Genomic DNA, 15,409 nt, shown 5'->3' on the forward strand with positions numbered 1-15,409 from the left:
ACATACAAAAGTGCGTGCATACCAAAGCGCAAGGCTCTTCCCTTAAAGTTGAGCTCTTAAGGATTGGGTTCCTGAACCGAAGTAGGTAACAAAAAAAAAAAAGAAAACTTTCTCATATTTTCAACCTAAACAAGAAACTTCTTACTAAGTTTGATATAAATAACTCTTATAGTCTTCGAGTTATGCTTGAAAAACAAGTTGCAAAATCCCTAAAAAAGAAGATATCGAAAAAAAGAACAGCTCCATCTGCTTAAGGTATAGCACAGATAAATATATAGATAAAATATAATATAGATAAATATTTATATGTAGTTCTTGAGATCAAAGCATTCACTGGCAGTCCTGCCTAGATCAACTCAGCTCTTCGTCCTGATCAGAAAGAGTTTAGAGATATTTCCCTCTGCCCGTTACAAACCCTTGCAGAAAGCTGGCATACTCTTTTTTTATCCATTTTCAATGAGTTCAGGGTATAACAACAAAATCGAGACAAATAATCAGCAAAGTGCATTGCGGGTCGAGCGCCTGGGGAGCTTGTGTGTAGCCTTTGGGGGAGGCAGGGGGGCGGGGTGGGTGGGTGGCAATGCGACTTGAAGTGCGCCACTAGACACAATTCCAGCAAACTGCAATGCACTCGAGACAAATAGTCGCAGCACAGAGCACTGAGAATTGAGACTTGCGACTGCGACTGCAGCTGTAACTGAGATTTCGCTCTCGGCGCAATCACAGCGTGACATTTCGTGCCCGGACGGACGGACGGAAGGACGGACGGACGGACAGTCAGTCAATCGGGCAGAGTCTATAACAATAACTTGCCAGGCGCTGCTACAAATTGCAAGCTTGCATCGTCCTCCCCCTCACCACCCCCCCGCCCGCTCCAAGCTGTCCTCAAGAGACGGAGCAAGTTTTTTGGTTCACTTCAAGTGAAGCATCGCATGAAATATGCTTGAAAATTTCATGCTAAATGTCCCAAATGCACGTACGTATAATTCATGAACCCTGCTCAGAGATGGCAAAATTTTGTAAAGCACATATGACAATACATAACGGTAATAATAACATCGATAAAATGTTTTTTCCAAGATTCTGTCATTTTCCACCTCGTTTCCGCCAGTTGGGGTGGATTTCTAGAGGTCAATGAAACACGTTACGAATAACAAAGTGATTGTAGGCCAAATGAAAATTAAAATTGTGTTCATACAAACTGAAAGTTGCCAATCAGGTTTGCAAAATCGACGAACTACTTCTAGTTCCACCTAATTTCCACCAAATGAGGTGGAATGCAACAACAAACATTACTGATTTGCATTTGGCACATAAAATAGTATGTCTTAAATAACTTTTTGAAGAGATCTTCGAAACTAAACGTGAAGCCAAAGCGATAACAACAATATAATAGTTTTCACCCCTATTTCACCGCCAAGGGTGAAACCACAGTACGTAGCTTTAACATTTAAACAGAAAATGTGCATCATTTATTGCTGTCAAGTAAGCTTCCAATTAATCTTATATTAGGAAGTACGCATAAAGAAGGAGATGTATTCTTCGCAGAAACTTTACTCCAAATTTTAATTCCACAAATTATTTTTTGCCTCCCTTTTCTTGGTTAAGTTGGCAAAACCTTTCGTGCCACTTTCACACTGCGCTACACAAATTACACTAACTATTCAAGTGGTTAAGTTTTAGTTTCTTCTACTTCTTCTTTTTTTTTTGCCTGACATCTCCACGGCGCATAGTTGACAAGTTTTGGGCCAAGTTTGGCAGCTAAAAATTGAACTAAAAGCAAAAATTGCAACGAGACAAGCACTCGACTCAGTTAAACGCTGTTCCTTCCTTTTTTTACCCTTGCAGAGGGTATTATAGTTCTGCCGTGAAATGTGTAACGCATAGAAGGAGACATCTCCGACCCTATCAAGTATATATATTCTTGATCAGCATCAACAGCCGGGTCGATAGAGCCAAGTCCGTCTGTCGTCTGTCCGTCTGTCTGTTTCTATGCGAATTAGTCTCTCAGTTTCAAAGCTATCTTAATAAACTTTGCAGAAGTCCCTCTTTCTGTTTCACGCAGCACATATGTCAAAACCAGCTGGATCGGACCACTATATCATATAGCTGCTATAGGAACGATCAGTCGAAAATTAAGTTGTTGTATGAAAAAACATTTTGTTTATCAAGATATCTTGCCCAAGCTCGGCATTAACTATTTTCCCTGTGCTTCTTAGATACGTGCAAAGGTTGGGTCTGCAAGGGTATAAGATCTTCGGCGTGCCGAAGATAGCCTTTCTTTCACGTTTTCTTTTCGTTTTCAGGGATGACAGTCGCACATTTTTATGCACTGTTTTTCAAAGTTGACGATAAACTTTTTAATTTCATTTGAAAATTTCGTACAGGGGTTGTATTTTTACTTTAAAGGGTTGTTATGATTTCTTAAGAACTGTTGGCAAGTTTATTCCCACACAAGTTTTGGGCAGAGACAGCCGGCTCGATGCCGCAGCATATGCCCCCAGTCCGTAAATCTGCCTTTGTTATGGCCCAGCTAGCTCCCCAGGCATCTATTGCCAGATAGTTGCTCTGCTGCTGCTTCTGGCCTTTTATTTTCCGTGCTCCAGTTTCTTTCTGTTTATGTTTATCCGCCTGCCTGCGAGTCGGTGCTTGTGCCTCCTGGCAATTTTCACACCTTGTATCTGTGTTGTTCGGAGTTCAATGTACTCGAATTCCATTTGAATATTAGCTAGACAAAGAGGGGGAGCCATAAGAGCGAGGTATAGCAACTCATTGGCTGGCTGGAATTTTCAATTGGATTTGAAATCGATTGGCTATTCGGACTGTCGCATCGCTCCGTGTGCTCCTCTGCACTCCATCCCTCGCTGAATCTTCAATATTTACTAAAGTCGAGCGCAACAATCGCCATTCCACAATCAAATCTCACTAGATTTATGGTAAGCTCCGATTTGGGGATTAGCAAAAACTTTTGCTGCACATTAAAACATCAACTTTAACTGGATTTAGGTGTGCCTTTTCCTTTTTTTTACAGATAAATAGTTCGACTGTCAGTTGAGGCCAGAGTTCAGTTTGGTATATTAGTTTTTGCCGCGCTCGACGCTGTTTATTTTTGTGGACTTTGAGAAACGAAATGCGCTTCGAGCTTTTCGCATAATAAACTTTTATTGTCCTGATCCTTGTAATTAAAAAGTTTGTCCCTAAGTCTGGCCCTATCTTAGGAGTGCACACAAAACTGGGTCATATCGCACAAGCACTTGAGACTTATTTTGGGAGGAGGTGCTCATTATTATGGTTTTTATGACTTAAGAACTGACTAGAAGCGTCTAAATAGGAGGTTTGAGATTTACATCTTCTAACATCTCATAATCTCCCACAAAATCTGTGTGTGTCGATGTCAGTTTTCGGGCTGATTTCTCAGCGTCTGTGGAGATAAACTATTGGGATGCTTCTGTCAACCTTTTTGAGGATTGAGAGTTGAGAACATGAGCTGTTATTTTTCTAAATAAATTCGTATATTTCAAGTCGAGAAGACAGCGATTTCTTTCTTTTCGGTAAGAATAGGATGCATATTAAGCAAACAGGGTATTCTCCTTGATAAGGGCTTAAGCCCATAAACCTCTGCAGGTCTTTGGACGTCGATCAGGACTCAGGAATTAGAAAATAGACTTTTCTAATAGCATCACCGACCGTTCCATACCGTCTTCTTTCAAGAGTCCACAAAAAGGCTCAGGGCAAGAGGAGAGGTTTCTAAATTTATATTTTCATTCACAACAAATATAGCAAAAATTTTCCATCTAAACTGGAACCCCAGGCGTTCCTAGTTACCCTAGTTGCCCCATTTTTTCCGGAATAAAGCCTTTTCTTGAATCGGAGAGAGCCTTGTGTGCATTTCCAATTAGTATATATTTTGTTTTTCCTTGTTGGGGTAGCCTTACGTTTGATGCAACTGCAAGTGGCAGCTGCTGCACACAGAGAGATTTAGAAAATGTTAGAACTGATTTTCAATGCAAATGGGGCGAAACTTTGATTTCAACGGCTGCAGCCTCTAATTGGAGTAGCCGCAAAGTTGGACGCAAAAGCAGCTTTATGAAAATCAATAAAATCGAAAACTAGCCAAAGTAACAACCACCACAAAACACAAAGGCACACACACACAGGGGCACAACACACGCATGCACAGTGGGCATGGCACATGAGGTTTTTTTCTACCGGAAATGTGTGCGCGCTCACGGCCTGTGCCTGGGCCAGGAGCGCTAACCTGGCCTGGAATGCGGGTGGGCGGAAAGGGAGAATGAATGGGCAAACCGGAAAACGCTGGCGCAGCTTTCAGCGAGTGCGAAACAAGCAACCACCGCTGCGAAAAGTTGCCGCCGGTTTACGGAACGTAACAATGTTTTGTTGTTGCCCAGCCGGATGTGCACTGAAGTGCCGCAAACCAGGGGAGCGCAGAGGGGGGGCCGGGCGAGAGAGGCGAGGCAACAGCAAAAAGCAAACAATGCCAAATGTTTTGGAGAGCAGCATTCAACGTTCGAGTCCCGTGTGTGTGCGACCTGTCCTAATCCCATAAATCTAATTGAACCGCCCAACTAGCTTTTGGGTTAGCCGGTCACAGGGCAGCTTAGCCGCTTTGCCTCCACACACTCCCCCCCCCCCCTTCCACGAACCACACCCCTCCGCCCGACAGCTGACCATTAAACGCGACTGCAACTTTTCTTAACGACATAAATTAAACAGTTTTTCCACAGTCTGCCAAAAAGGAAAAACAATTGAACAATGCAACGTGCAACGAGAAGAGTCGGTAGAGATACGATTAGCAGATACCCTGTACTTTATGCGGTGGCTGTGCTTCCTGTTCTCTTACCCCCTCTCTACGAGAGATAGATTCCCGAATAACTCGGGCATTTGCAGTCCGATATTTATGAAAATCTCGAAAATCAATGTTGGCATCTAAATGTGTTCAAGTACCAAAGCCCAAGGCGATTCCTTCAAAAATGGGTTTTGGAAAGCTTGGGCAAGGAATGTAGGCGAAAAGTCAGGCTCCTAAAAGGCCTAGGATATGCGGCAATTCTATAAAGATTTATCGATAGAAGAACCTACGTTCAAAATACCAAAACTGGACATCTATCCCGTTTGTTCCCAGGCAAGAATATATTAACTACAGGCTCGCAGATGCTTGCCTCTGCCAATAATACCCTTCTTTGCCATTCTCAATGGGTCCAGGGTATGAGAGAGACAAAACAACCCGCAGTTGTTGTCCTGCCGCATTCTGCTGCACTTTATGTTGGCCACCTGTCAAGCGTGGCAAAAAAAAAAACAAACAAAAACTTCAAATTGCCATAAAATAAAAACTTTGAAGCTTTTGCTCTGGCCAAATGGGCGTGGCGTGGCGTGGCGTGGCGTGCCGGGTCAACTGCAACAACAATAACGGGGACAAGAAGTTGGATGTCCATTAACCGGATTGATGATGCGCCCGAAGCACCATCTGAATTGTGTCAATTGTGTGCGGGCAGACAAGACGACAATGGCCAAGGGGGGGAAGGGGGAGGAGGAGAAGCTGCAGCAACATTTACTGCAGCACCTCTTGCAAAAGATGAAAAGCGAGAAAAACTCAGTAAATGAGATGATTTGTTCGACAGACTTGAAAAAAGTATAGTAGATAAAAGAAAGTTCTGTATTGGAAAGAACGTTTCGATTATTTCTGAATAACGAAAGAATAACAGATTGAACCACATTCTAATCTAAAAACGCAAAGAATTCTGAGGAATTGGAGCTCATGAAAAGTCCAAGAAAAAGTCATACAAAAGAAAAATCGACGATTAATAATATCGAGAACTAAGAGTTCGATTGAGTTAAGTTTGGAAAGTATTCAGAAATCTTTCAAATTTCCAAAAGGGATCTATCAAAATGTGAGGTTAAGACCGATCGATTATATAAGTTCCGAATTTATCGATAGTATGGATTAGGTTCACACAGCTCAACGCCTCTCTTTGAAAATTGCCTTCCATAAGTTGAGGTTAAGAGCGATCGCTTACATAAATTCCCAATTTATCGAATGTTTCGATCCAGTTGCCTTCCATTATGTGAGGTTAAGAGCGATCGATTACATAAATTCCCAATTTATCGATAGTTCACATTGTTCAATGCCTCACGCATTCATCGCATTGCAAGTTGCAAGTTGCCTTCCATTATGTGAGGTTAAGAGCGATCGATCGATCGATTATATAAAATGCCAATTTATCGATAGTTTGGGTTAGTTTCACATTTATCGATAGTTTGGATTAGGTTTACACTGCTCAACGCCTTTCGCGCTCATCTCTTTGAAAATTGCCTTTGCTTATATAAATTCCCAATTTATCGATAGTTTTGATCAAGTTGCCTTCCATTATGTGAGGTTATCGATATCTTGGATTAGGTTTACGCCTCACGCGCTCATCTCTCTTTACAAATTGCCTTTCATTCTCGCCGGCTTTCCACACTTGCCGCTTGCCGCTTGTCGCTCTGCTTGCCACGCACTTTCAATTTTGTTATCAATAAAAGACGCTGCTGCTTCGGTTGCTCGTTTTCATTGTGTGTGCTGTAAGTGGGCGACTTTGAGAGCTGCACATAAAAATCAAGTCAGAGTGATCCAATTAGGTTTGCGCGACTGAATGATACCCTGCACAGAGCACAACTTGGTGTCTGCTAAAGGTGAAATACATATATAAGTCTAACTGGAAATTTGCCGCTCTTATAGGATAGATAACCACGTCTGCGACTTACACTTATAACAAAACCAATATGCCCCTTTTTAACGCATTTTCAATGTGTATAGGGTATATAACAATACAAAGGCCGCAGACGCAGCGCGAACAATTGAATTTTCTGCTTCTGCTGATGCTGCCACTTCAGCTACTTTTTTAACTATTTAACAGTTGTTGTTCTTGTTGTTTTTGTTGTCGTCGCCTCCTTCGTGCGGATTTGCCGTAATTTCGCCATTTGCCTTTGCGAGTCGTTCAATCGTAAGCGCTTTGTGTGCGCAAAATGAAAATAATCAAAACGTACGAAAAAAAAAAAGAAAGGAAGAAGCAGCATCAGAGATCTTCAGCAAGTTTGCCGTTAGTCGAGAGCTAAGCAGATTTTTACCGTTTGTCCATTTCGCAAAAGCCAAAAGGCATAATTGCCAAGTGCAGCACTCGAAACGAACTTCACTTTGCTTTGAACTGCCCAAAAAAAAAGGGCTGCCCCCCCCCCCCTCTCCCACTCTCACTCCTTGTATCTATGTCGTTACGAAAGGAAGGCAAATGGAAAGAGAGAGAGAGAGAGTGGCGAAAGGCAAATAGCCGGCCATCAAAAAGCGCCAGCAACAAAAAACTGTGGAACTTGTCATCGCATTGTAGAACGTGTTAATGAAAATAGCAAGGGGGAGGGGGGTTGTATAAGCACCGCAAGATAAGCTACAAAAATAGTATAACGAAAAAAAATTGTGGCTTGAACTTCAAACGGCGACGATGCTGCACTGGGATAACAAACAGGCCAAAGAAAAATGTAAATAAATAAATGCGGCAAAGCAAAGCAAAGCACCAACAAAAATAGTACAACAACTGAGCAGAGAAGAGTGTGAGCGCGAAGAGAGGCAGAACGTGAGCGTCAGCAGCAGCTGCATGTGTTGCTCTCGCTTCCGCTCCCTCGCGCTCTCCCTCTCGCTCACACTCTGCCTTATGGTATTCCACGCGCAGACGTCGACAGCTGGTTGCCGGACTGGTTTGGTTTGGTTTGGTCCTCGAGCTAAATTACAGACAATTACAAGCAGCCGCAACAACAACAACAACATTGCTCTTTGACTTTTTAAAACGCACAACAGCAGCAGCAATAAAATGGGATTTGCTTTTATCAGCAGCAGCAGCGCCAGCGCAAATAGAAAATGCAGCGGCGCTCTCTCTTGCTCTCTCGCTCAGCATAAACTTGCATTAATTTGTTGTTGTTGCCAGATTGGTATTTTTTTTTTTTATGTTTTGTTATTTGGCTGATGCGTTCATTGGCTTTTGTAACGGCACTTTGTAGTGTCGAGTCAGGCAATGATGCATTTTTGTGCCACTTAACGAACGATGCGTTGGCCACACTCACACACACACGCACACATAATAACCAGGAGCAAACAAGTTACCAGGGCAGCAATGAGCTGAAAATAGCTAAATCTAAAGTGTGGCAGCACTTACCTTTAATTGAAATTATATGGAATATTTTTTATTGTGTAGCCAGCGGCTTAGCCGCGCGTTTTTACAGTTACAGCTATAAAATGCAGTTTCAGCCAGCGTCGCGTTTTGTTGTTTTGTTTCACGGTCGTTACTGGACTGTATACAAAAATGAACACAATAAACTATTTAGCTTTGCGGTTTGCCGAAATTGCGCTAATTGGAAAGCGAATAAGATGCACAAGAGAGAGAGAGAGAGAGAGAGAACACAAAACTATAATTAAACACGTACGCGGTGGGATAAATAACGGCAAAAAATATCCTGCGGGCGCATTGGGGAAAAAAAAGAAGGAAATTTATCGTAATAATAACGGAAGGCAACAAAAAGAAGTAACAGAAACTTTCAGAGCGAGGCGTTGGTCGCGGGGGCGGCGGCAGAGACGTCTGCTGCGGCAGTCGGTAAAAATGCAAAGAGCTACGAGAGAGAGAGAGAGAGAGAGCGAGAGGCAAAGAGGAAACACTGAAGTTGGCAGCGGAGGCGGCGTCTGCACTGCGCAGGATATTTCAGACGGTTATCATTTATTTTTATTTATTTTAATTAATTTTCATCATCACAGTAAAGCGGGCGCGTTCATTTCTTTTATTTTTCGCTTCTTTTTTTTGTTACTCCGCTTCGACACTTTATTTCAGTTTCTCCCCACTTCTTTTGCGCTGGCCTGTTCATGTGTGTGTGTGTGTGTGTTCGTGTGTGTGCGTTGGTGTGTGTGTTGCTCTGTTTGTGTTCCCACTGCAACTCCCGTTGCTGCTGTTTTACTTGCTGTGTTTGCTTTGCTTGGAAACTGAAACTTCTTTCTCTTTTACACGCACACATTCACACGTAAACACACACACACACACAACACTCACAAACGCACGCACGCATACAAACGAAACGGCGCACAAACAACTCACTTAACAAACTTACGCGTTGCTTTTGCGCTAGCTTCCTTTGAATTCAACTACAATTTGCACTACACATACGATTTTCATTCAATATTTTTGAACTTTAGTTTTGAGTTTAATTCTTATTTTTCACCGACAAGAGACGGAAAACACCGACCGACATAGCCTCGCACAGATAACGCGTCCAACTCGTTCAACGGTTTTTTTTCGACTAAAAGAAGTTCTCTCTCCCGCTCACACAACACAAAAAAAACTACGGCTCGCGCAATGTGGCCGTTGCCACTTAAGATAAAATTACATAAAACCAACAAAATATACAAGTTCATAAGAGACAGTACTGTATGTAGGACTTATTGTTGTTACTGTTATTGTTTAAATTTTTTTGAGCACTACAAAAACATATCTTCTACGAATACATGACCATAGATTGCATTGCAAAAAATACCACATAATTTTGGCGCAATTTAGTGCATTTCACTCATCTGGCAATTCTTTTTACAGTGTGGCAACGCTATCTAGTGTGGTTGCCACTCAGCAAATATCATACCACATCGTTTTCTTGCAGTGCGCGGCCGTGTTTCTTCTCTCGCTAATTCAAAGAAAAGTGCAAGCGAGCCGCTAAAAGCAAACTAAAATTATTGTTAAAATCGCTGCTTTAAGGCAAATTGCTTAAAAAGCAGCCAACGCCGCGTCTTACGACCGACCGGCAGTCCAGCAACAGCAGCAGTGACAATGCAGTCCCATAGCAAAAAGCGCGTTTGCTATTATTACGACAGTAAGTTGGCTTTTAACTAACTAAAAATGCAATAAATCCAAGAAACGAAGCACTATGCAGCAATTGGGCGCATTTGCGGCCTCCAAACCAGTCGCAATAGTTGACGGTGGCGTTCATTCGGCATTTTTGTGAATTTCAATTTTTACAGCGACTGTACCAGCATTTTGGCACACAGCGCACTTTGCGCTAACGACCGCAACGCATGCGACTCTGTTGGCGGTGGTGGTGGTGGTGTGTGCGTGCCTGCCAGTGTGCATGAGTGTGTGTGTACCTGTAGGTCTTTGTTTGGTGTAGCGAAAGTGCGGCGTCGGTCGTTTGGGTCAAAGTGTGCTGTGCGTGCAGACGCCTCGCCGGCACTGGCAATAAAATTTTCGTTTTGCAGAGCGTGGCGCAAAATGTTTTTTTTTTCCATATACACTGTTCGGAAGGTGTGAATGGGTATATGTGTTTTGTGTTAGGTCTGAAGCAGGGTGCTTAAAATTGGAGTTATATTTATTATTTGTAATGTCAAAACACGGTTGAAAAGATTTGGTTTTTTTTCTGACACGCCCACCGGGCTGGAAGGGGGAGGTTATGAGTCAAAATATCTGTTTTTCACAGCTTTAGAGCTTGAACTCAACAACTTGGTCAGAAGACAGATGTAATTTGCCAATTCAAAAAGCAATTTGAAAGCTTTTTGCCTAATTTGTAGCTAAATAGAGTATTTAGAAGTGGGCTTTCTGGCAGTTTGAAAGTGAACAGAGTATTGTGCAGTCGGCTCTGGTCAACAGTTTGACAGTAACCAAATGAATATTGTCGGTTCGAGACACCTTTAGCTCTTATTATCTGGAAAAGGAGCTCTTCTAACCACTTTCAGCTGTTTTCTTGAACAGAGTATTGTGCAGTCGACTACAACTGATTTGCTTATCGCTTCCACAGGTGACATTGGCAACTACTACTATGGCCAGGGACATCCCATGAAGCCACACCGCATACGCATGACGCACAATCTGCTGCTGAACTATGGACTCTACCGCAAGATGGAGATTTACGTAAGTCGAAAACCGATTCGCCAATTGGAAATGCATTAATTGCCCTTCCCCTGCCCCCGTTTGCAGCGACCGCACAAAGCCACTGCCGACGAGATGACCAAGTTCCATTCGGATGAGTATGTGAGATTTTTGCGCTCAATACGGCCGGATAATATGACGGAGTACAACAAACAGATGCAGCGCTTCAATGTGGGCGAGGATTGTCCCGTCTTCGACGGCCTCTACGAGTTCTGTCAGCTGTCCGCCGGCGGCTCGGTGGCCGCCGCTGTCAAGCTGAACAAACAGGCCTCGGAGATCTGCATCAATTGGGGCGGCGGGCTGCATCATGCTAAGAAATCGGAGGCATCCGGCTTTTGCTATGTGAACGACATTGTGCTGGGCATTCTTGAACTACTGAAGTATCATCAGCGCGTGCTGTACATTGATATCGATGTGCATCATGGCGATGGCGTCGAGGAGGCCTTCTATACGACGGATCGCGTGATGACCGTCAGCTTCCATAAGTACGGCGAATACTTTCCGGGCACGGGCGATCTGCGCGACATTGGCGCCGGCAAGGGCAAATACTATGCCGTGAATATACCGCTGCGCGACGGCATGGACGACGATGCGTACGAGAGCATCTTTGTGCCCATCATCTCCAAGGTGATGGAGACATTCCAGCCGGCGGCCGTGGTGCTGCAATGCGGCGCGGACTCCCTGACGGGCGATCGTTTGGGCTGCTTCAATCTGACGGTCAAGGGGCACGGCAAGTGCGTGGAGTTTGTCAAGAAATATAATCTGCCCTTCCTCATGGTCGGCGGCGGCGGCTACACCATACGCAATGTCTCCCGCTGCTGGACGTACGAAACGTCCGTGGCGCTGGCCGTGGAAATTGCCAACGAGCTGCCGTACAACGATTACTTCGAGTATTTCGGGCCCGACTTTAAGCTGCACATCAGCCCGAGCAACATGACCAATCAGAATACGGCCGAGTATCTGGAGAAGATCAAGAGTCGTCTGTTCGAGAATTTGCGCATGTTGCCGCATGCGCCGGGCGTACAGATTCAGACGATACCCGAGGATGCCATCAACGATGAATCCGAGGACGAGGACAAGGTCGACAAGGATGAGCGGCTGCCGCAGAGCGACAAGGACAAGCGCATTGTGCCCGAGAACGAGTACTCCGACTCCGAGGATGAGGGCGAGGCTGGCCGTCGCGACAATCGCACGTACAAGGGCCAGCGCAAGCGGCCGCGCCTCGACAAGGAGCCCATCATCACCAATTCCAGCAACAAGACCTCCTCCGAAACCTCCAGCGACATCAAGGACGACAAGGAGAAGGGTAGGTGTCCTGGAGATTGACTGAAGCTTAGTTTGCCTTATGCTATGAAAATGGTATTAAGACGGCATTTATTGTCAATTTCACCCGCATGTGTGGAAAATGCGTGGAAAATTCTTTTATGCAACCCATTCTTAAAGTTCTCTGTTTCATTAATTTGAGTTATGTTTCACACTTGTCTAAGATCTTTGTAAAAATGCATTTGAATGGTGTTTCACACTTTTTGCCAAATCCACCTTTTTTTTTTGGTGGAAATCGATGTCAAAGATTTGGTGGATTTGTGTCCAAACATTTTCCAGCGTTTCACACTTTTCGAAAAAGTCACAACAACTTAGTCCGATTGGTTAAAAAAAAATAAACTTAAATACTTGTCGAAGCGATATTGGAAAATCCACCAGCAACTGTGGAAAATAGGTGAAAACGATTATTATCCACCTTAAAGTCATTTTCAAAGATCTTATAAATACATAAATCTCATCTCTGAGATCTTTTTGAAATGAGTTTCACACTTCTCAAAATCGATTATATGGGATCTATATGCGGATCATATATTGATAAATCCACCTGCAACTGTGGAAAATAGGTGAAAACGGTTTACAATTCGCCGCAAACTCACTTTTAAAGATCTTTGTAGGTTAAATGCATTTGAAATCAGTTTCATACTTTTTAAAATCTATCACGGATGAGTATGTGTATCAAGGGTTGAACTGGCAAAGTTGCTGGTTCAAACTCATTAGCAAATGTCTTCTAGCTCTGAAGCAAGTGATAGAAATGGACGACAGACGTTGCTTCCAGCTGTTGCTGTTCAATTCGAAGGACTTTAAAGAACATTTTCGAATATTTAAGCAAAATAAATATGAGGGCAAGCAGAAGCAAAAATCTGGCCCTGACAAAACCGGGCAACTCCCTCTAATAATCGCTTATTAAATGCATTTCTTTTGCCCTTTGCAGCCGATGGCGTTGATGGCGAGGAGACGCCCACTGCCAACAGCAACAACAACAACACCAACAACAACAGCAGCAATAGCAGCAGCAGCAACAACAACAACAACAAAGGGGACAACGATGCGAGCACAAATGCAAGCGGCGCCTCGTCGGCGTCGAAGGGCGCCAAGGAGAACAACATATGACGTGGCGGCCGCAATTGGTTATAGAAGCCAATTAAGCGACCGCCCAAATACAAGCCGCCGGACTTTACCTAGCGCCCAGCTACTCCATAGTTAAGCCCAGATGCCAGCCCTCGTCCCTTAGTCTAAGCCGTTTGCCAAGAATCACGCTGGGAGCGAAGCGAACGCCAGGCAAAAGTAAAGAAAATGAAAAAAACTAAATGGCAAACCAAGAAAAACTCAACTTAAAATAATATATATATATATACAATCTATTGTAAGGCAACTTTCTCTTCAGTGTAAAGCGAATTCGTCGCGTTTAAGCTAAGCAGCAGATACTTTTATAAAATCGAAGCAGATAAAGATAAAGTTAAACATAAATATACAGATACAGATACAGATACAGATACAGATACAGATACAGATACAGATACAGATACAGATACTTAACACATAGGCAAGATACATTTTTGGCGTTTCTTGCAACTTTTAATCAATAAAACTTTTTAAATATTACTTTGTCAAACTGTTCAATTGTAACTAAGATTATTCAGAGCTCAGATCAAGATATGTCTTATATGAAATCAGTTCTAATCAGAATGTTTGGTGTGCATGTAGCATATTTATGGAATATAGTTATGATGAGTCTTCTATGCGCTTGTTGAGGGTATTATAATTGTACATAAGATTAGTCAGAGATCAGATCGACACTTGTCATATATATATATATATAATCAGATCTAAGCAGCCTCTGTTAAAGAATGCTTGCAAAACCTCTTGCATATCTGTTTCGTAAGATATAGATATAGGAAGAGTGTATTATGGGTACCAGACTATTCCGAATTAAGTTCCTATGCACTTGTAGAGGATATTATATTTGTACATTATATCAATTAGAGATCAGTACGACATATGTCATATATAACACAAGATTTAATCGGTTCCTGGTATGAGTCTATAGCATTTAATTATAGAATGTTTAAACCTCTAGGGCATATGTGCTTAGGCAGGGATCATAGATATGGACATAGAGTATAGATAGAGTTTTTGTGCATTTGTAGAGGGTATTCGAATTGTTTTAATTAGATATAGATAGATAGATATAGAAAGTTTTATGTGCGCTCAAGAATCAGATCTGAGCAGCAAGTTTAATGTATATTAGATTAAATGTTTATATACCTTCCTGGATTTAAAAGCTTTTGGATATATGTATTCCAAGGGATCATAGATATTTCAATGGAGTCTTATAGAGAATATCAAGAGTTTCAAATAAGGTTTTCATGAAATTGAAATTAATCAGAGATCAAATCAATATATAGAATCAGATCTAATCAGGCCGTATCATGAGTATATAGATTATAGTTATAGAATGTTTACATACTTACCTGGATATTAAATCTCTAGGGTATATGTATGTACTCGAAGATATAGTAGATTATAAGAGGTATCAAAGAGAGAGGTATCCCATAAAGTATATATATTCTTGAACATTATTGAGCTTTGTCATCTTCTGTTTCTATACCCTTGCAGAGGGTATTATGATTGTGTCGTAAAATGTGTAACGCATAGAAGGAGACATCTCTGACCCCATAAAGTATATATATATTTGATCAGCATCAACAGCCGAGTCGATATAGCCATGTCCGTCTGTCTGTTTCTATGCGAACAAGTCTCTCAGCTTTAAAGCTATCTGAATTTTGCAGAAGTCCCTCGTTCTGTTGCACGCAGCACATATGTCAAAACCAGCTGGATCGGACTACTATATCATATAGCTGCCATAGGAACGATCGGTCGAAAATTAAGTTGTATAAAAAAACATTTTGTTTATCAAGATATCTTGCCCAAGCTCGGCATTAACTATTTTCCCTGTGCTTCTTAGATACGGGCAAGGGTTGGATCTGCAAGGGTATTAGATCTTCGGCGTGCCGAAGATAGCCTTTCTTTCTCGTTTCATTTATATCATGAAAGTTCTTATCGGATTCCTACAGCATGTTATCTTAACTAAACTGGGTATTTACTAGTATTAGTATGCTTAGTTTATATATACTCTATCAATATCGGAC

General features: G+C 42.4%; 1 protein-coding gene across 1 annotated transcript; it reads left to right on the forward strand.

Annotated features, from left to right (window-relative positions):
• Positions 1-9,667: 9,667 nt before the first annotated feature.
• On the forward strand, positions 9,668-13,862 carry LOC115766971 (histone deacetylase Rpd3). Its single transcript, XM_030711064.1, has 4 exons — positions 9,668-9,888; positions 10,807-10,919; positions 10,986-12,243; positions 13,192-13,862. Exons 1-4 carry the CDS (start codon positions 9,846-9,848, stop codon positions 13,368-13,370), a joined length of 1,593 nt encoding a protein of 530 aa, XP_030566924.1. The 5' UTR covers positions 9,668-9,845; the 3' UTR covers positions 13,371-13,862.
• Positions 13,863-15,409: the final 1,547 nt, after the last annotated feature.

The sequence above is a fragment of the Drosophila novamexicana genome, unplaced genomic scaffold (genome assembly GCF_003285875.2).
Source record: "Drosophila novamexicana strain 15010-1031.04,08,12 unplaced genomic scaffold, DnovRS2.1 tig00001292-arrow-arrow-pilon, whole genome shotgun sequence".
NCBI lineage: Eukaryota > Metazoa > Arthropoda > Insecta > Diptera > Drosophilidae > Drosophila > Drosophila novamexicana.